General features: G+C 38.8%; 1 protein-coding gene across 1 annotated transcript; it reads right to left on the reverse strand.

Annotated features, from left to right (window-relative positions):
* Window positions 1-2,246: 2,246 nt before the first annotated feature.
* TARS1 (threonyl-tRNA synthetase 1) lies at window positions 2,247-19,515 on the reverse strand. Its single transcript, XM_031608406.2, has 19 exons — window positions 19,480-19,515; window positions 18,836-18,916; window positions 17,908-18,098; window positions 17,004-17,127; window positions 15,860-15,981; window positions 15,607-15,724; window positions 14,781-14,845; window positions 14,622-14,700; window positions 13,880-14,026; window positions 12,106-12,204; window positions 11,270-11,436; window positions 10,578-10,740; window positions 10,352-10,489; window positions 9,524-9,601; window positions 6,887-6,987; window positions 6,702-6,806; window positions 6,002-6,074; window positions 5,207-5,321; window positions 2,247-4,268 (listed from the first exon to the last, which is right to left on the reverse strand). The coding sequence occupies exons 1-19, from the start codon at window positions 19,498-19,500 to the stop codon at window positions 4,120-4,122; spliced, it is 2,136 nt and encodes a 711-aa protein (XP_031464266.2). The 5' UTR covers window positions 19,501-19,515; the 3' UTR covers window positions 2,247-4,119.
* Window positions 19,516-23,178: the final 3,663 nt, after the last annotated feature.

Below are 23,178 nucleotides of genomic sequence, written 5' to 3' on the forward strand. Positions count from 1 at the left end.
TATTTGGAAAGAAAGAATGACAGCTTGCCATCATCTCCCTGCACTTCCATACAGAGATGACTGAAATGACCTTATCAGCAATCTATGATACTTGTTCTGATAAGGTTGTTACCTAGAAGATTTGGATTATCCTGTAAATAAATGATTTCTTTGCAAAGTATTCTTCTGTTGAAAACAAAGTCATGCACAACATCACTGCACCTTCTGCTCCAGCAGGGGAACTGGACTAGATGGCCTTCCAAGTTCCCTTCCAATCCCTGTCACTGTGATTCTGTGATGCCATCACACCTGCACGGAGCATATTGAAAATTCAGGATTTAACTGCTAGCAATTTGAGATTTGTTACATACTGAAACGTAAAGAGAAATCCTGATTTTGTTTGCCAGTGATGAGAAGACAGTAGCTCCTTCCTATAAAACTGGAATGTGTTTGAAGACCCCGTTTTCTGTATTTCTTTGTTCTTTTTCCCTCCCATATATCCTTTTCTGTATGGGAGACTCCAATCTCACAATAGGTTCTTCTTTGGGTGCCGAGGATTTGAATCCCGATGGCAGAGGAAAGAACCAAAGGATGGGTTTCGCTTCTGGAACTGGCACTTGGTGCATGATGGGTGGGAACTCTAAGATAAATTAGGCACTGCTTCTGCAGTTGAGGTCCTCAGGGCTGGGGAGCATTGTTGCAGTTACTTATGGACCACTCTGGGCTCTCATTTCCCTCAGCCCCACTTTGTGTGATGACATCTTTCCTGAACTCAGTTGCAAGAGCTGAGTCTTTCACACAGATGACAAGAAGTCATCACTGGCCATAGCTGTGCACACGGACTGTCCAGGGATCACCTGCTCAAAGACTTACAGGGTCTTAAAAATCCTAAAGGAAGAAACTCTGCTCCTGTTAGTGCGATGTTAAGGTATCTGACTTCACCTGCTCCCTCTGCTGACCCCATCTATCGTGATGCAGATGCCAGAATGTAGAATACATCTGTGATTTGATTTTCCTTAAGGCTTAGTGGAGTATTTATGAATGAAGATGACTGCATGATTATTACCTCTCAAGTAGTAATGGCTTCTTGGAAACATATGCTGTTATTAATACTACTTTGATGTCTCAGTGGCTGCACCAGTAAAAGATGACTTTTAATAGCCATATTAAGAAGCCCCTTCTTTGGCTGATTAAGAGTTGTTCCAGTATCCTTGCAGATGTACAGGGTTATCTCTTCCATCTGAGTATTATTCCATTAAACAAAATCACAAAATAAATTCTTAGATTACTAATACTATAGACAGGTAACAGTTCATCATAAAATGTGCAATTGAGAAAACACATATTAAACATGATTAGATTAATGTCATTGGACGTTTAAGCTCTTGCAGAATATTAAGTTAACTTGTGCTGCTGCTGTATGCACTCTATGGATAAGGATTAGTTGTGAGTATCTCCAACATGAAGAGTGGTGTTTCAGGAGCGCAACAAATCAGTAAATGCCAGTTTTATGAGCAGTAAATACTGGAGCAGTATTCTGAGGCTGTAATATCAGCCACTGAGGGAATTTCATCCCAAGATTATGACAGGAAGAGGCTGACTGGAATGGCTCATGGCAGTCTCCAGCTGCCTCACCAAGGGAATTCCTTTCAAAGGAGTTTGCACAATGGAGGAGAATCATAGAAAAGTGAAAGCTGGCACAGTGGTCTATCTAGATACTGAAATTCCTTCAAGATTTTATTTTTATATACTGGAGTGATCTATCAGGTTATCCATCCAACTGCCCTGCCATTTTTTGCCCCTCTGTCAGCAATCTGCATGGGAATCTGCTTCAGGGCATGAATTAATAAAATTCACTCTGAAGTAAAGCAAAGCATGAGCTGTATCCTATCAGCTACTCCATAGGAAACGCCCATGGCATGGTGCAGTCTGTGGAGGTAGTTCACATTCCCACAATAACTTCCCAAGGGACGTGCAGACTTAAAATCAGGCTGCAGACTTTTTGGCTTTCTCTTGCCTAGCTGTGGTAAAGCATGGACCGGAAACTCTCTAGAGAACTGTACCCAAATCTTTCTCTTCAAGGAACCTCCAGTTAAACCGAAGGAAAGGATGGGGCTCAGACCAGAGTATTTCTGCTTCTGTGCTTGGCTGCATGTCCTGGCAGCGAAGACTTCTGAAACCAAAGCTGCAGAGAACAAAGCACTTAGATGGCACCTGAACGGAGTTGTGTATTTATCACAGTTTGGCCGTAGTCACCTCAGTTCCGCCCACACCTTGCTTGGGGTATATACATATTTTATTGAATTATCCTCCTTAGGTCTTGTTTCTAGTAATACATTTTTCACGTACTTACATGTTCATTTCATAGGGTTTTCCCATAGATGAACTACACAATCTATCGGCATGATCTATGCAAATAAGGTTTGTAAAAGGACAGTTTGTCCACAGCTGAAATCTACTGAGTCATACACAGTAGTGGCCAGCATTTTACGCACCATTATCTTATTACGTCTACTAGCACGCACAGGGACACCCTCCAACACAAAAGATAGCTCTCCATGAAACTCAACAAATACATGATCGTATCCAAAAGGCAGTTTAAGACATGATTCCCAAAGAGAAATGGAGTTACTGGCTCTTCTTTCCTGTGGCACTGATCTCTACTCTGACTTTGTTTCAACATGTGATGAAGTCCTGCCACAAGGACAACTTACATCTGATCTTGCTTACTTTTTTTTTTTGAATGAGCAATAACCAATTCATAGCAAAGTAAAGTAGATGAAAAAAATAGAAGATTAGGTTAAGGTATTTTAAACCTATTCCATCTTCACTGAAATAATTTTCCACTGCTTTGTTGCTTTCAAAGTCAGTTCTCTCTCTTATTCTAAGCAATCACATAGAATGTTACTGGTCTGAAAAACGAACATTAAAAAGCTTTTGTTAAAATTTGATGGATTCAAATGCTGATATATCACCCATACCTGAAAAAGACAGGTGAGAAAAGGCTGGATTAAATTTTTCTTCCCAGATAGCACAGGAAATTATGAGAGTTGGAAGCTTTTTATACAGTAAGATGGTTCAAACCTGGCCTCAGACTTGTATGCAAAAGGTCTTACATTAACTTTGGTTGTTTGGTTGTTAATTTAGAATGGATTTTCTTTTCAGAAAGCAAGTCAACAACCTCTTTTGGAAGGTGTTTGGGCAGTTAAGATTAACACACAAAAAAGCATCTCTACTCCCAGGATTTTTGTCAGCAACAGGAATTTGGCAACTACCTTGTCAAACAGATGTGCAAAAACTAAACAAAAATGAGGGGCTACAAACTATGTGATGCCCTGGCTTGGAAGGTTGGTATAGAAATATTCCACATAAGGGGTTTGTACCACACTGAAAAGTAATGCATCTTAGTATCATCTGGTCCTAACAATTCTGGCTTCCTTAGCTGCTTCTTTGGCCCTATTATTCCATACCCTTTCTAGTCATATCCTCTCTTGAAGCAACAGTGAGCTTACAATTAAAGCATGTTTCAGGTGCTGCCTTTGGAAAAGGGCATAGCTTGGCCTTGGTTAGCAGCACAGAACTACGTGGCAGACAACCCCATGGCTGGAGCACTCTGCTCTCAGTGAGCTGGAACTCTCCCAGAAGTGCCTACACCTACTAAGCAGGGAGATCTCTATGCACTTCTCAGCCTACGTGATTGGGAAATGATCGAGTCAATAAATTTAACTGGTGTAGGACAAGCAGACAAGTCTGCAAGGTATCACCTTACCAGAGGAGATATTCATAAAGCTGCTGCAGTGTAGCATTGCTATGTGGTTTCTTAAGCCTGAGGTTTCTTGTAAAACTTCCATGAAAAACATTTGTTATCAAAACATATTTTATTTTTAAGTAGCTAGAACACAGTAAATATCCCCGATTAATATTTCCGTTTTCCCTTGCAGTCACAGAAAGTCATTTCATCTTGCTTCATCTGTCATTGTTTAGAGGCCAGGAAATTTACTTCAAGGTTTGTGAGAAACTGATTTTTTACGAAAAGATACATGTCTGACAGAACATTTCTGCAAATCTTGTACAAATAACTCTGTGGTTAACTGAATTAGGAAATCTAGAATCATTTTACGTCAGGTGGAACAGGTGGTGTTAAAATTCTTCTTCAGCTTGTTTGGAACGAGAACATTTCAGTTCCAGCAGTCTCTTCACAGTATCAGCAATTGTACGCTCACCATGCACCTTGTTATCTCTGGTACGGATGTTAACTGTTCCACTTGCCTTTTCCTTTTCACCGACAACTAGGAACAACCAAGATACAAAAAAATAAAACTACCACTTAAAAAATCTTTTCCCACCAGTTCCCTTAGAACACCGGTATATTTAACAAAAATTCTAAAAACTTAGCAACTAACATATACTCCCAGGTCTCCTATGAGGTCCTCCTCCAAAGAACTCCAACTTAGATTTATAACAGCCAATAATTTTATTTAATATCCTATCACTCAACAGACTTTAGTATATTATAAATTTTCTTTATTCATGTTTTGCTATAAGTAAACTGAATAAGCCCAGTTTTATATTAAAGAGAGGCAGGAAGTTAAAATGAAGAGTAATGCAAAAGCAAACATTAGAAACAAAACCTGACCACAAATAATCAAGAACTATTAATTTGCTTGTTGTTTACAGAAACAACAAGATAGTTTATTAGCGAAGTCCAAAGGTTTGCTAATTAAACACTGACAGATACCAAGACATATCTCTACATGAAGCACTACTAATGTGAAATTTATGTAATGTACTTGGAGGTAGCTACATTTCTCCACTGAGTGGGAGATTCCTCAGCTGCAGCTACTTAACTCTTTGAAGCAGTCTTTGAACTTAAGTAAGGTGAGATGTTCTTCCCGGTACTCTCATCTTTAGTTTAGGTTTTTAAACTAAATTCATAATCACAATTAACCTGAGTGACAAGTGACACTGGTTTTGACACGTCTCCACACTACTGATCAGAAAATAGAAAAGACTTTTTCTAAAGCAGAAATAATGCCTTGGTCCACAAAACAGGCATCTTTTTCTCTAAAAGCCATACAAGCAAGGAATGCTCATCAGTTGTACAGAAGAGACCATCTGGAATGGAGACTCTGGAAGAGCAAAGTGAGCTAAACACTACCACTTGCTCAGAGAACCTCTTTGAAAAGGTCAGCCAGCATAAGGTAGAAACAAATGCACTATACATTACCCAGAATAAAGTTATACTGTGCAAGTTGAGCATTTCTGATCTTCTTGTTCAGGGTGCATCCAGGATCTACATCAATATCCACCATTAACCCAGCATCATGGAATTGCTGTCTGACCTAGGAGAAAATGTATTTAAATTGTCACAATAGGGTATTCTGTGATGATGGACTAATTGTGACCTGTCGAGTTAAGCCAGTCAAGCTTATCTGACCCCTCTAAATCAAGTGCACTATCATCAGCTCAAGCCGTGGAGATGAGCCTTGTTCAAAGCAGGAAATGAGGTCTGCCATCATACAAACTGCTGAGCACTGATATAAATACCTCATGTTTAGGACTAGTATCTACTTCAACTTGATGCTGTGAATGGTAACTTTTGAATTAAAAGTTGTTTGTATATTTTTATTTTTTAATTTTGCAGGCTATTTTATTTATGTATCATGAGTTTGAAAGAAATACAGAAGAAAGTCTGCCAGATGCCAAACATGTGGAGAATTTTCTTTATCTTTCTTACTGCTCTGCAAGATGGACATTACTAGAGAGAACTGGAACCTGAAGCACCAAAACCTCATGAAAATAAACATCTGATATTTGAATTGCCAACATCTATTTTAGTTCCTCTTAAAATCCATTTACATCTTCAGCAGCTTACTGTCATGTTAATAAACAAGGGATACATGCAAAGATCTAAAACATTTCCCTGTGACAAGTAATACTAGTAATTAATAGCTAAGTATTTAAATTGAATACAGTATATCTGAAACAAACCAACCAATAAAAACAAAACCATGTACTTCACCTTTTGAGCATATTCATCACATGTCGGTCCCACTGGCACTACCATTACCTGCTGCGGAGACAGCCAGAGTGGCCTTCAAGAAACAAGAAAAAAGTTAAAGAATTTTTAGTATTTTTCAGAATGGAAAAACCTAGGAACAGATGAGACTAAAATCTACAGATAAGATTCATTAAATCAACAGCTTAGAATGGGTCCAGAGGCATTGACAGCCCCAGATTTAAGTTACAGCTTATCTTCCAAAAAACTAGAGTGTCTGAAAGAATTGCAGGGTGGGCAAAAGTACTTTTTGATCGGAAGACTAGAGTTTCATTTTACACACGTAATTGAGCCACTAATCTCTTTACTAACAAATGCTGGGAATAATATTTAACTTTTGAGTTTTGTCATCATCAGTAGGGTCACTACACTGCAGTAGATAAAGGAAATTACCAACATAAACGACTCTTTGCCAGGCATGGAAGAGCAAGATGAGAGATACACACCTTGTATATGTTCAAGAGCGGTACCATCTGCCACGTGCTATTGTATTTATTACTATTTCATATCTGAAGGGATTCAGACAATTGCCTAGTGATATACATATGGTATACCTCAGTAGCAAACAAGCAAAATAAACTCTACTGACAACTGCATGCTTCATGCTAATTCATCTTTCATATAAAAGTGTCTGCTCAAACTAGAATCTACTTTTCAGCGTTACCATTTGCCTCCATAGTTTTCAGTTAAAATGGCGATCATTCTCTCCACAGAGCCCAGGATAGCCCGGTGAATGATAACTGGTCTTGTCTTGTCATTACCATCATGGCTGTGAACAAAGTTAGTTACACACATGAATAACAGAAAAGTTAAATTATAAAGCAATTAAGAACATCAGACTGTGCTTACTTGACAAAGGTGAGGTTAAATCTGATTGACAGCTGAAAGTCTAGCTGGATTGTAGCACACTGGTGGTAGCGTCCAATGGCATCTTTAATCTGAATGTCAATCTTATGAAACAAAAGAACAAAACAGAGTTTAAGATGAAGCATGCCACTCTGAAAATAAATTCATCATATTAAGATGGAAGTCTTCACTCACAGACTACAGTGAAAGTATATGTGGCTTTAGACACCACACTTTAGACTATATTATGATTTAAAACGACTTGTGAATTCTGATGCAAATAATGTCAGACCAAAAACAGGGTGAGCACCTGAATAGATGTTACTTCTGAGGGAACTACAATTAATATCTAAAGAATATTTTCTGAGTTTGCTTGGTTTTTCATCGGACCTTCATGAGTCTTTCACTTAGTAAACTGAGCAGCACATTAAGGGAAGGATATGGTAGGTAAATGTAAGTTTTGGCTCCAAATTGAGCACTTGTTTCAAAAAATCCTGAACACAGGATGCACACTGTATTGTTAAATAATCCACTTATCAAGAGAGATCATATTAATTAATGACACGTCTTACTAAGAATCGTCTTTACTACAGATAGCTAATCTATTGCATCTTGAATACACTTTGGACAGAAGTTGGACAAGTAGATATCTAGAAAACAGTCAATTTGTTTGGACCTTACTGATCTAGTGAATTTGACATCTTCAACATTTTCCCAGTAGGGCAATGCGTTTAATTTTTTTTCAAACTTAAGGATCAAATAAAGAGATCGGTGTATTAAATGCTGAAAGACAATGAAGTGCCTTTCTGAAGTCATTTGGCAAAACAAAAACTCATTTAAAAGTTTTGCACTCTAAAGCCAGTGCTTATCACAGTTTAGCTAGAATTAAAGAAATCAAAAAGGTTGTATATGACTTTTTTTCTAATAGAAACTCAAATCATCCATTAAAAAACTCTATCCTGAATGCAGAGCTTCACTTAACAATGCAATTTTAACCAGTTTACATTAAGACCAACGCAAAAGGCTATGTGTTTGCTCACTTAAACTTACCCTTGCTCCTAGTACAGTAGCTAAAGTAAATTAAGGTTAACAAAGGAAAGTGTTCCTGTAGATATTTGCCTCCTTTCAAATGAACTGAGGAAATTACTAAATCTTGTTTGCATTTCACATTATGAATGATAAGCTGTTACAAAACATTCCACCTACAACCCATAAAATGAAATTGATTCAATCAGCATACAAAGACAAAAATCAGAACTAGTTTACTAGATGAATGAATACAAACATAGATTAAATTTAAATCTATTAGGGAAACATTTACAAGCAATGCTGTAAGGTTTTGTGTCCTCATGCTCAAAGACATCAGAAAATTTCTAGAAATCTCTTCTTCATCTGTACAGCTGAAGAAGAAACTCTTACAAAGACACACAGATTGTGCAAGGGTCTTTTTTAATACCAAAACCCACCAGCAGTGCTACAAAACAATGTCGTAAAAGCAACATTTTTCAGAAATCTGTTTAATAAACTTAATTACAACAAATTATTTTTCCCCTCATGTCTTTTTTTTTTCCTACATAGGAATACAGGTTTAGGATTTTCTTCCTGTTTGTATTCTACAGGATTATTGCATTATGACTCATTCACTGGTCACCAAAATGAGCATTTGTAACACAGCACACTGATCTTACAGTGCCACCTTCTGTTCATACCTCTCAATAAACCAACTCCAATTTAAGCAGCAAATAGTTTCTACAAGTAAACTGAGTAAAATGAGTACTAAAGCTATGTAAAGGACAAGATCACAGAGAATTCTCCCTCTCTCAAGTAAGCCAGGAATTTAGGTCACTGGGAAAACAGGCAATTTCAGCCAGAAAGCACCATTTGATGATATCAGATAACCAAACATATATTAAACAACAACAACACAATCAGAACAACAACGAAAAAAATCACAACAGCAAAAACAACAAATCCACACTTTCTCTTCCTACTTCAAGACTTTTACAATCTCTGCTTGTACCGGTTTGTCAGTTAAGAATCAATTTTGTTCTTAATTCTCAAGCCAAAACTGAACAGTACCAATGCTTCAGAAACCCATACTAACATCAAAAAATTTAGCTCTAAAGTTAAGTTGAAAGAGAACATACAGGACAGGCTGAAAGTAAAAGCTGTCTTTATGAAGAAGATGATGAATAAAAATCGAGATCATCAACCCACTATTTTCTCTATAAGATACAAAATAAACCCCAATGTATTTAACAGCAGTAAGCATCTATCTCTACTTGGTTTTTTTTTCTTTTTTAACTCAACACAATTCAGGTGTTACTTCGACAAAGCCCTCATGCTGCTCAGGTATTTGTCTGAAGTTGTCAGGCAAACATTTTGTACAAATAAACCAACTCCAAACACTCTTCTTTCCAAAAAATTCTACAGTTGGCATAATTTATCAACACAAAGACTTCAAGTTTTTTTTTTCCTTCTTGTCTGCTGTACCATGAAGAAGAGAATCTGCATGCTACCAACACTGCTAAAATTACAGAAGCATCACAGGAAAAAAAGGAATTGTTAGACCTTTTGTGTACTTAATCCAAACAAAATTAAAACCGCCACTCAGCTACAACTCCATTGCAAAGCACTAACCTTAGGTCCATAGAAAGCTCCATCACCAGGGTTCAACTCCCACTTCTCACCAAAGTCATTAAGGCTGTTTTCCAGTTGCTAGAGATAAAGAACATGTATATTCAGTGTTTCTCACTTCTCACATCAGGTCAGCCTGCTGCTGCAGCCATTTAACTCTACCAGACTCTCATTATCTCTCTATCCCTGCAATAGCACCTGTGCACATTCCTATCAACTCATTTGTTTTCTGAAAAAAACAAAGTTTTGGAAGAGACTCAGGTTAAAAGAAGTTCAAACTGAAACTAATGCATACATTTTTTAAGAGGGCAAACAAGCAGCATTAGATAAGACACAAGAACTCTTTGAGATAGAGTAAAAGTTTGTAAATATTGAGGGAGAATCCATCCCTGTTACTAATGTCTGTTCATGCCCCATCTTCTTTCCACCACTGTACCTGCAAGGGCATTAGCTTTAGTAACGAAAATAACATGTTTTCTGGAAGATGCCTCAAAATCTTACCAAAAGGGCTGTTAAAATTAGTTCTTTTCATCCTCTTTTCCCCCTCCCTCCCATCACTCATACTATTTAATTGATCAAAAACACAGAAGAGAAAGGAAAGAGACAATCTGATTCTGACATGGAGATCTGTACTTCTGTATGGAGAGCATACCATCCGTACATAGCATACTAAGAAAGCTATTTTATTACCCACCCGGAACTAAAGACAGTTATTAAGTTATATTTCTCATGCCCAACTACCACATCACCTCCCAGAAGGCAATATGCCCTTATGGAACTTGCAACTGCAACCTTGATTTCATACAGAAAGGTAATAAAATTACTGTTTACCTTCTCAGCTTGATTCCACACCTCAATATCTCCCAGATACTTTTCAGGACGAGTAGAGAGATTCAGTTTAAAGGAAAATCCAAAGACATCATAAACAGCACGCAAGAACTGTAGACAACTCTTTATCTCCTCTTCTATCTACATAAAAATGGAAATACACTCTCAACTACAGGAAATTCAGCTATTCTGATTTTAATACCCTATTTCATTTACCAGCAGTCCATACCTGTTCCACAGAACAGAATATGTGAGCATCATCCTGCTGGAACCGACGTACTCTAGTGAGTCCTGTAAGAGCTCCTGACAGTTCATTTCGATGCAGAACACCAAAATCAGCCAACCGTAATGGCAGCTCACGCCATGATCTTGGACGATGATCAAACATAAGGCTGAAGGAAAAGTTAATCACTTGAAATTCATCTAGAATCAAAATTCTGCAAAGAACTGCCAAAAGGAAGCAGCCAGTGCCTAAGCAAGTGCCCACTCCGCCAGAGATGTCACCTGAATACAACAATCACTTATATCTAGGTGTTTTTTTTTTTTTCCAGGAAAATTAATCAGATTCTTACATGGGCAGGAGGATTCCTCCACCTCGCATAGTGACAGTACCAACTCCTGAAGTGAGCACTGAAACCTGAACACTGCCACAAAACTGACAATACCCTGGTAGCCACTTTGGCTACTCAGATTTTGCAGCATCAAGATAAGCTTCAGTTCTGAAACAAAATCACTGTAATGACAGAAAAAAAAAAAAGAAAAGACACTTTTCAGGGTCTCTGTAGAGAGAACTCACAATAATAAGACTCATAATTACAATGTTCCTAACAAGGATTTTTAGTTTGGTTTTCTGTTTGTTGTTTTGTCTTTTTTTTTTTTTAAATCAAAAGAAAATCCAATGCAAAGATGATGTGCATTTACCAGTGTCCTGGACAGTTCATAGGCTTCAGAGCAAACACTTCTTTCTCCACTTCAAAGGAAAACATGTTTTCATTGTAATGCTGCCAATGCCCTGAAGTCATCCATAGTTTACTGTTGAAAATATTTGGAGTGACAACCTCTTGGAATCCACGTTTTCGATACTCACTCTAAAATAAACCCAGTACATAAAATAATCAATAACCAAACGAAAGTAATGGTACTCAGGCTTTGATCTGCAGTCATGAAAATATGCAAGCACTATTTTATAGAGTCCATCACTAAAGAAAAAGAAAAAAAGAAAAACAAGCTGGAAATGGCAGCATACCACTCTTCCCTCAAAAATTCCTCTGTAGTAAGCAAGAAGAACAAGTTCCTTCCAACAAGCAAAGCACCAGTCTCTAATTATTCCACGACACTTGGTACTACTCTACAGCCCAGATATTAAATAATAAGACAGAGATATTTATGTTTTGCAACAGGTAGATCGGGATTTTTTTCCTCATTTTTCTAGTAATTAGCTCAACAAGTCCACATCTAACACTTATTAAGTAAAATCAACAAGGATCAGTGAAACAACAGTAGAGTGAGGTTAGCTCTATTATGAGTCACCATTATCACTATTTTAACTGCAGCGATAAAAATATAATTTGTCAGACATTGTCAAAACACCAGTTGTAAGTAACCAGGTTCCTTCAGTTACACAGCTTACACATTGGGAGCTTAAACAGCCCTTCATTTCAAGTTAATTCATATTGTTACATCGTTGTATACTTTTACATTTTTTCTGAAGTTAAGCGCTTCATTCTATAAGACAATTTCCAAAAGACATTACTTACTCGGATGAATTCAATTAAGGTATTATATATGTAAGCTCCTTTTGGCAAGAAAAAACAGCTACCAGGGCTGAGCTCATGAAAGAAAAAGAGTTCTTGATCCTGCAGAAAAATATTGGAAAAACTTAGTACTTGCACAGCTATTTTTTTTCAATAAACATTCACAAATGAATTACTACTGACTGGACAGCACAAAGGTTTAAAATAAAATAAAAGTCAGTAACAATAGACCAGTTGCATTTCACTAGTACTTGTACCCCCATCGCTACATATACAGGAAGAAAATAGTGTAATTTTCTATTCTATTGTCAGTACCCCAAATACTCAGGTTTATGTGCAATTCCGAACTGTATGCACTCAGCACCCTTGTCCACTGACAGAAAATATTTGAGTAACTAGAGAGCGGCAGAAGTAAATATTAACTATATATTTGGACTGCAATTGGCTAATGTTGTGAAGAAGTAAGTATATGCTTCAAGACAGCATATAATGTCTTCTGTTCTTTTTCCTGATGTCCAGCTACCAATTATAAGACACAGATTTCAACCTAAAAAAGAAAATGAAAAACTAATCAACCAGAAAAACTCAACCCCAAAATGTACTACAGATTCTAAAGATCAGAAAGAAGGCAAAACTGTGAGTGAAGAGGCTGCAGCAACCCAGGCAGGAATAAGCAACAGCCTGCAGACTGAAAAGGTCTTGCATACTAAAATGTTCATATAATATTTTCGTTAACCTGTTGAAGAAGCTTTTGCTCTAAAGATAAATTGTTTGCTTTAGGACTTCTGATCATAGAATCATAGAATCACAAGGTTGGAAACGACCTATAAGATCGTCTTCTCATTGCCACTGCTACCACAAGCACTAAACCAGATCTCGCAGCTCCTCGTCCAGACGCCTCTTGAACACTGCCAGGGATGGCGACTCCACCACCTCCCTGGGCAGCCATTCCAGTGCCTGACCACTCTCTGAGAGAAAAAGTTCTTCCTTATGTCTAACCTAAACCTCCTCTGGTACAATTTGCAAACATTTCCCTGGGTCCTGTTTGTTGCCTGAGAGAAGAGGCCAGACCCCTCCTCACCACAACCTCCCTTCAGGAAGTTGTAGAGTGCAATGAGGTCTCCCCTGAGCCTCCTCTTCTCCAGGCTAAACAATCCCAGCTCCCTCAACCACTCCTCATAGGACTTGTGCTCCAGACCCCTTATCAGTTTCGTTGCCCTTCTCTGGACACGTTCCAGGACCTCGATGCCTTTCCTGTAGTGAGGGGCCCAAAACTGAACACAGTACTCAACGTGCGGCCTCACCAGTGCTGAGTAGAGGGTGAAGATCACCTCCCTGCTCCTGCTGGCCACGCTATTTCTAACGCAGGCCAGGATACCATTGGCCCTCTTGGCCACCTGGGCACACTGTCAGCTCGTGTTCAGCCAAGTATCAACCAACACCCCCAAGTCCTTTTCTTCTTCACAGTCATCTAGCCACTCATCTTCAAGCCTACAACACTGCATGGAGTTGTTGTGGCCAAAGTGCAGGACCCAGCACTTGGCCTAAATAACGTGTCAAGGGCTGACTCAATAGATCGCAGTGAGGGAGCTGCTCTGCTACATACAAAACCCTAACCCGATGCTTTTACACAGAAAAGAACCTGGCTTTGCAACTCAACAGAAAACACAGCTGCATCACATCTCAGTTGTGACAGCATGTATACGCTGTGCAAGATGGTTCTAGCTGTGAGGTTACATTATGTTTGTAAAATACATTACCATACAGAATGCCTCACCCGTCCAATTTTTCTGTGATCTCTGTTTTTAGCCTCCTCCTGGAATTTTTCCCATTCCTTCAACATTTTTGCATCTGGGAATGAAATTCCATAGATTCGCTGGAGAGATTCCATATCAGCCTTGCCTTCCCAGTAAGTAGATGAATTCTGTGCACAAAAAATAAATGAAACAATGAAGAAAAGAAAGAGAGCCTACAGATTTTCCTGCTCCAGCCTGTTGTAAAAGGCACACATAATAATTTAACAAATTGCTGTTTAATATAGAGTAACTACGCTATGAAGAGAGTTTTAATCATAAAAACACAGTGCTGGTGAAAAAATGCACAAAGAAGAGCTAAATTGTAAAAACTGGTTTCAAGCTCTAAATGGTCCTTTTTTTTCTTCTTCCTCAAGTCTACTATTTCTCTCTGAAGCCATTCTATTTCATCTGTTCTGTTCACACTGAGCTATAATCATCAGCTAAGCTAAAACAAGAACTCTCACTGATACATCTCAACCAAGAATTAAGCTACACCCACTTTCCAAGATGTGCTGGAAATGAGGTCCCTGGCCATATACTTGGTCTTCACATCACTTAAATACCATTCTTATAGCACACAACCCTTCACCAGTTGGTTAAATTGAGTTTATGGCCAGGTTATCCACTTCACACTATGCTCTTGGATAATCTACTGTTGTACTGCCCAAACACAGTAACACACTGTCAATTATTACATTTGCCTAAGATAGTTTCAGGTCCTACCTTATGAATTTTTATGCTCTTTATCTTGCCAGTATGTCTAACATGAGGTCCTCTGCATAAATCTATCAAGGGACCACATCTAAGAATAGAAAAAAACATTTGTTTAGGTATAATTTGCTATGATTAAATATACTAGTAATACTATGCATGCATAATTACCTGTACACTGTTGTAGTTGGAGTATTGACCTTCTCATTCAGGATGCGACACTTGAATTTGTTATACTGAGAAGAAGAGCACATTTATTAACTTCTTGTTACGCAGTAACAAGTTTAAGCTTTTTTGCAAACTCGATGCTGCAGTACATCAAAAGACACTTGGCTATGTAACATGGTGCTCCTGTCGAACAGAATATCAAGCAGTACCCGAGGAACCTGATCCAGCTTTTTGTTGACACTGCCCTGAGCACAAGAGTTAACTGAAGACCTATTAAGGCCTCTTCCACTCTGAATAATATTGATTCTCTTTAGAGTCTTAATATACAAAACTGAGTAACCTCTATCTGAAGAATGCTAGGAAATTCTTTACAGCTAGTTACAAAAAAGAAAAGATGAGATTTTATTCTTGCTTGATAACCTCATCCTTAAAAAAATATTTTACAAATATTTTCTGAATGCACCAGCATATACAGTTTAGTATCAGCACAGCATTTTACCACAGCCAATATAATACAAGTGCACATTTGCAAATTTACATCTGTGGGAAATAAATGAAGAAAGCTGATTCAAACATACTTCCAAGATCACCCAGACCGACAATTCTCACAGCTGGAGAAAAATTGAATGCATTTATGAGAATCTAAGTGATAATTTTACTTTTTTTTTTTTTTTTTAAAGGTTAAATACCACAAATGAGTTTGTAAGAACACATCTTCAAAAACGACTTTGAAAGACCTTCCTCTATCACTAACAGAAAACGTGGCTGAAGTTACAAATACTCAGAGTGTAACTGCATGGTGTGGTAACAACACTCAAGAACAACCTACCTTAAACATTTCAAGTAGCGTTTCCTTCTTAACTTCCAGTCTTTCGAAGGGTTGCTTTTCCTTCATGATCTTTTTGCACAGCATTTCCAAAGCAGAGAAGTCATTACTTGATACACCTCTAAAATAAACATGCAGAAGAGCACATCACTCTCACTTTCACTTGTGATTTCTCATCTGGTTGCAAGTAACCCAAACTTTGATATAACCATTGTCCCCCTCAAATGCTAAAAAAGAAAAAAAATATAAAACTTACCCATCCTCAAGGAACATGTCATAATAAAATCCATTTTCTATTGGTGGTCCATAGCACAAACATCCACCATAGATTCGCTCCATAGCTTCACCCATTATGTGAGCACTTGAGTGCCAGTATATCTAATGGAAGTAAAAAATAATAAAAAAAGAGGGGGGGGAGAAGTCCAAATATGCACAACACATTTTTGTTATTTTAAATAAAATGTTTTCTGAACGTTTGCTTCCAGGGTACTTCATGCAGACCTCACATTATAGCAGTCTTCAGAACAGCAATGACCGGCCCAGAAATATTCCTGTCCTAAGCTCCAGTATTTCCAAAGTAATGCTGGATTTTATTTTTTAATTTTACAGACTGAAAGCATATAATTCTTCTTTCCAAACACTGTTTAAATGATTCAGATTTGTCTAGAGGTCAGGAAACTAATCCAACATCTTCTTTTCTCTCAACTTCAATGGATCAGCTCTGCTGACACACAGCATAAAGATGCATTTGCAAATAAGGCCAGTCCTACAAACATTTAAAGTATGGGAAATCCTGCAGTGATATAGAACAGTTTAAAGCTAAAAACTACTGTTTATCTTGTAGTGCACCTAAAGGGTTAGCAAATTAAAGCTAAACCTGTAAGATTTAACTCTGCTTTTATTTGCACAAACCAGAGAACAGCAGTATTACAGAAGTAATCATTTAGCTGGCATGAGAATCCTACGTTTGAATGCAAGACTTCCGCTGCAATGAATTTGCACCTTCTTAATTGAATAACTTTTTCTAAAAGAATTTACAAATTCACTGGGTATCTGTACTTAGATGAATGAGTACCCAAAAGAAAATATGTACTTCAGTATACAGAAAAAATACAAGAGCAACTTACTAGATTGATATTTGTTTCTGTATTTGTTATTGCTCATGCAGCCATGCTAAAGTGGTTGGTTCAGAAGATTTACGTAACATTAAGGCTGCAAATATTACACACTTTGCATAAATATAGCAACAGTGCCTCCCTACGGAGGAAAAAATGAGATGTACCTACACAGCTATCTTTTTCCTCCTTCTCCCTTGAGCACAGTTAAGACGCTAACACCTGCTGGAGGCTGGGTTTAATGCAAATCTAAAAGCAAACGAATTTTAGCTAGCAGATACTCACTGCTTGAGCCTCTTCATCCTCAAACTTGAGCAGCTCCAAGGTGCAATCCTCCTCCAAAGGACGGTCTAGATCCCAAACCATCTTATTCACTTTAGCAATAACAGTGTTGTCAGCTAAGCCTTGACTGAAAAAAAAAACAAAAACCAACAACAACCCACAGTATATAATTGTTTAAAATCAACAAGCAGAAATACTCAAAATTTGCTCCACCACATTGAGAATGACTTTTTAGGAGCGCTCTCAGTGGGTATAATGCAAATAAATTTCAAAGAAAGAGCAATTTAGTCAGTCCTGAAAATTTAGGACATGAAACATAGCTGCACTATTTATTAGCCATTAACGCACATCTGACTTAGAGGCAGCTGCCTTAAAGTGCTAATCTGACACCAAAATCCTACTGCAATAAAAGACAGAACTTCTATTTCAAAAATTATCAAATACTGTTCCTAATGCAGTCATTCTTCAGTTTCTCTAGGCAAAAACACTTTCCTTGATTCCAAATCACACAAAAAAAAAGCAGATCCCAATGACAAAGTATTAAAGCATTAATTAATAATAATAATAATAAAATAGTGGTATTTCACCTCTAGGATCACACAGCTTTTATAATTTTGATTGATAGGGAGTCCAGCGCACACTGTTCAAATCTATCCACAAGATATACGAGTCAGCTGGAGATGTGTTCTTTCTGATAGGTATCTCCCATGCCAATAAAAGTGCAATTAAGCAAAATACATTTCTAATGTTAGCTCACTCTAAAAGTCAATTGAAACACCACCTAGATCATCGTACCCAGGCCCACAACAACTAATTTTGCATTTGCTAATGTTAATGATCGCAGCCACAAATTGCAGATGTAGACCAGTCTAAAAATTACTAAGTATATTTTAGGATAGAATCATACCTAATTCCACAGGCAATTTGATAAGGTGTGGTCTTCCAGGACTCAGCATCAACCAGCTTGCCATCAGGTAATGTAACTTTAATGGGTTTACTATCATTAGCAGCTCGCTCTGCAAGAAGTGCATCGTGCTCAGCTTTAAGTTTATTGTACATCTCTAAACGCTCATTGATAAACGCAGGCCAAGGATTCAGCTACACATAAAGAATAAAGGCACATTCAACAGATTAATACCACATGATGTCAAGAAAGTGAACAGCATATACATTTCACAAAGGCCTATGTGACTGTCCGCAGCTATGTGTGCGACGCCTTAACAGCCAATTATTACAATTACATATTACATTATAGGTACCACTGAGCATCTCTTTAATACATGTATAAGATACATTAATGAACTATTAGATAGTTTATTAACCTCGTGCTTAAACTTGTAGCAAATGTTAGTTTAATACAGTACAAAAGGAAAAAAACAATATAAAAAGCTTGTTGAAGTTGAACACGTCCTCCACTGACGTCAGGCTGCCAGTGCAGGCACCACAGTGCAGATGGCTGCAGCTCAGAGCTGGCCAGCAGCTCTGTGCCCACTGTTTACTCATACCAACCACAAACACGGAAACGGCAGAGCAACTCTGGAGGGCTTTCATCACCCCGCAGACCTGCTGCCTATCTCCTTCTGCTGGTGGGAGCCACAGCGGGCTGCATCATGAAGCAGCAACCACAGAAACCAGAGCTGCTCTCCCCTAACAACAATATAACCTGCTGTCAAGAGCAACAAAGCCACTTTATGGCAAACTTTGCTGAAGTAAGAATTAGCAGGGAAAGGAATTACTGCAACAGCAGATAAATGAATCAGACAGATGACATACAGCAAGGTCAGCAGTACACAAAACTACATCTTTCAACACCCCGTGGTCTGACAAGGGCTCACCTCTGCACGCCCTACATCACCAGATGCTTCTTTCATTTTCTTCTTCCCGCAGTCTGCTTTTTTTTCTTCCCCAGCATTTACCTATCAGAGAATCACAAAATCATAGAATGGCCTGGGTTGAAAAGACCACAGTGATCATCTAGTTTCAGCCCCCTGCTATGTGCAGGGCCACCAACCAGCAAACCAGGCTGCCCAGAGCCACGTCCAGCCTGGCCTTGAATGCCTCCAGGGATGAGGCATCCACAGCCTCCTTGGGCAACCTCTTCCAGTGCCTCACCACCCTCTGCGTGAAAAACTTCCTCCTAATATCTCACCTACACCGCAGAACACACAAATCCCCTCACCCTCCAGCAGTTTCTTGCACTCTACCCCAACCCCACACACTGGGGCACAGCCCCGCGAAGCCCGCCCGGTTTCCTCAGTACGGAGCCAATCCCACCGCCCTCTCCCGGAGACCCGAGCACCTCGGCGGCTTCACGAAAGGCTCAAGGGGTAAGGACTGAGCCTGCCTGCCCGCCCGCCCTCCCCAGGCCTGCCGCCGGGTTCCCCGCCTGAGCACGGCCCCCGGGCGCGGTGAGGGAGCGCAGAGCCAGGCGGACCCCCGGCGCTGCTCGCCGCACGCCCCATCGCGGCGCGAGGCCCACCTGCCCGTCAGCGCCAGCCATGGCAGCAGCGTGGAAGGGGTGAGTGGAAAAGGCTGGGAACAACGCGGCGCAGGCGCGGCCCGGCCGCCGAAACTGATGCAACCGGGGGCGGCTCCACCGAGCCGAGCCAATGGGACCGAGCCGAGTCGAGCCGGGACCGGAGCTGAGGCGTGTCCAGGCGGCCGCGAGGCAGCCCCGCGGCGGAAGATGGCGGCGGTCCCGTGAGGGGCCGTGAGGGCGGGAAGCGGGGCGGCGTCCCATCGCCGCTGCTTCTGCGGTCTTGCTGTCTTCTCGCCGTCGGGGAGATTCGCGGCGAGGGCTGCGGGGCCGTGGAGCACCGCCACGAGGCGGTGGCTGCTCTGGGGTCTCCCTCTCTCTCTGATCCCCTGATTTCAGCCAGAGAGTCCGTTCAGGATGGATTGATTAATTAATTAATTGGAGTGATTTTTTGCAAAGGAGACTAAAATCGAATTGACCTGACTGGTTTGATTCCCAATCAAACTGAAAGAAAAAAAAAAAAAAAAATTGGAAGAGATTTTGAGGAAATCCTAACCTGGGCAGAAAGGTGCAGGCTGGAGGGACGCTTGGCATCAGCAAGGGCTGGAGGTCACTGATTTCTTTCTCTGAGAAAAGGCTGTGGTATTCATGCACAGCTTTTTGCTGTTGCAGTCTTCCTCCTCTTCTCGCCCTAGTGGTGCTTTCTATATAAAAATAAATAGTATAGGGTGTTTTTTCTTGGTGTGGCCGTGGGCTCCCAGTGGAATCCTATTGAAGGCCTTAGGTTTGTCTGGTCAAGTGACCTGACATAAGAACGACACTGGTTACAAAATTCCATACTTCAAAAAATTTCAGACTGGGTTCTTACTGGAAGGAATCTCGCAAGAGTCAAAACCAGAGGTCAGGAATACAGCTCCATCCACTGGCTGCCTGGCATCCCTTCTGCCTCCTGGTGTACAAAGGCATGTGTAGGATGTTTCCCCTTAATCTGTAACAATGCTTTGCGGTTTGGGGGTATTTTATTCAGCCAAAATATTCCTATATGAATATCAGCCTCTGGTGTTTTGAGGAAAAAATTGAGAAAAATTAGGCAGTTTTGTACAGCTTTCTTTTGATATAGGTGAGGTAGTTTAGAGAACATCACTGCATTATTTGACCACAAATACAGGAGCTTGAAATACAGATCTTTTCATATGTTTAAAATAATCAAAAAGAAAGATGTAGTAAATATAAGCTTAAAAGACAGAATCAAGTCTGTTAAATAGACCTGAGTAATTTATTTGCTGTCTAAAAGTAAAATATCAACTGAATATTGGAAAAAACTTCCTTTCACACTTTCAACTAATGATATATATAAGATGTCTTGTAGAAATGCAGTCTAATAATACAAAGATATATTTTTAAAATACTAATTATTAGATTTGCTGTATCTTCTAAAATACTTTTTGTGTTTTGAATTCCAGTTGGCTAACGCAATGGCAAGGAGTAATTAAACATTTCAAAAGTGGTTGGAAGAGCTGCAGGAAAACTGTGTCTTTTGCCAGAAGATGGCAGCAGTGAAACATGCTGTGTTGATTGGAAAAAGGCAGAGCATGCTGTCTTCCTAACTTTTGATTTTAGATAATGAGATTTAGGGCATAAAACAAAAAAATTTAGAACACTGATGAGTGTTTTCCTGGATTCACTCTTAAGCAGCAGAATTAAAGATATAGATAAAGAACTCATCTAGGTTCGAAGCCAGTGAAATTGATTTGAATGCGCTTTAATGATTATCACCTAGTGAATGTTTGGATGTGTTTGCTTACTTTGAAATTTGTTGGAAGACAGTCTTGGACAGTTTGATTGGAATAAGACTTTGTTTTCTGGTTTGTTTAGGAGAAATAGATATAGATATGCTGAAATATAGAAATAGCCACCTGTTTATGTCAAGGATTTAAAACACATTATTAGAATCAAGGTCAAGAGAACTGCCAGAAGCCCACATCAAGGGAAGAGCCCTTAAAAATAATGCAGTCAGGAGAATCTCAGCATTTAGAGTAAAAATCTTTTTGAGCAGTTTTCTGTTGTATTATTTTCAACTGGACTGATGTAACAAAGCAGTAGACTTCTCTAAAGTTCAGTAAAGCAAGCATAGAAATCTGTAGTAGGCGTGGAGTTAACACATAAAGGTAAAATTAAGGAAGCTTAATTATTAATTTTATTATTATTATTAATTTTTTATTGATATTATTAAATGTCAAATACCTGTGAAAATAAATGAAGTCTTGATTCAAACTGGCACATGCTGGGAAAACTGAATTAAAGCCTTTGCCCTTTGGTATTTGTTCAACATTAATGGCCTTGTTCTCAAAATAAAATAGTTATATTTTTAGGAGGATAAGAAAAATGACTTTTCTTTCATGCAATGAAATGACCCAGTTTCATTTTTTCTCTATGTAGGACAGCTTCATGTACAAGTCATTACAGTATGTAGTCCTTAGGGTACCAGAGGATTTGCCTAAGCCTTCTAACCATTATATTTCTCCCAGAAGAGATGCTGCTTCTCTCTTACTATGGAGCAAATCCATTCTAATAGCAGCAATTCCCATACTATCTGTAGAATGGAAGCATACTCTACGCAGTGACGGCTTATCCCATCTCTGTCCCAGAAAGCAGGTCCTCTACAGTTTTCCTGTTTGCCATCCTTCATACCTGCAGCTATGAGGATAATGCATTCAAATTAGTCAGTACTGAAGGAAGATACAGGTTCAGTTTGTTATCTACCATCAAGCTTGCTTACTTTTTTTTTTTTTTTTTTTTTTTTTAATTAAATTAAGGTAAAAATATAGGTTGTATTTGATCAAATGTAGGAGACATCCAGATTCTTTGTTCATAGCTACACATGCTAGGATCATAGGTTAAAAATTTTTGATGAATCTTAAAACCAAAATTCATTCCTTGACATTGCAGCAGATGACCCCTTCTAGGATTAGTTAGACTTTTTAAAAATGTGGGATGGTAGGTGATATTTCTTTTCTTGAATAAAATTTAGTGCCTTCTGCCTCAGTAACAAATGTGCCAATGGTAATTCGTGTCTCATGTTTCCCTTATGCTTCAGAATTAACCCTGCTTCACTTGGCTGAAAAGTTCTAGCTTACTTACAGTTAAGTCAACAATATTTTGTTATCTCACAGCATGAAAAGTCATAGCTCTTCATTCAATCAAGTCAGATCTTAGAAATCATGCATGTCATTTTGAGGGGGGCACATTATTAACCCAAGTGGCATATTCAGGATTAAGATACTTTTCCAAACTTCTGCATTTACAATACAATGTCCCCTTTACATTATCACTGAAAAGATTTGCATTTCAAAGTATTAAACAAAAAAAAGAAAAGAAAACAGCCACCCGCAGGAAAAAAAAAAAAAAAAACCTACAAAATGCCTGTAAAACCATTTTTTGTTTTTCAAAGAAAATTCTTTTTGGATATTTGTCTCAGGAAAAGATAGACTTTCTATGTTTGTCTGGATTTGTGATTCTCACAAAACTTATGAGTGGGCTGTGAGAAGAAGATTCAGAGCTCCTACCTTTCGTTTCTTGCTTAGTTAAGATTGTGAGACAATATTTAAAAAGGGAAATAAAATATTAGCATTATTAGATACTCAGCAGAAGAAATGACAAACTGCAAAAATTAAAATAACATTTTAAACTGTCCTTAATTGC

This window comes from Phasianus colchicus, chromosome Z, assembly GCF_987193195.1.
Source record: "Phasianus colchicus chromosome Z, bPhaCol1.hap1.1, whole genome shotgun sequence".
NCBI classification, from domain to species: domain Eukaryota; kingdom Metazoa; phylum Chordata; class Aves; order Galliformes; family Phasianidae; genus Phasianus; species Phasianus colchicus.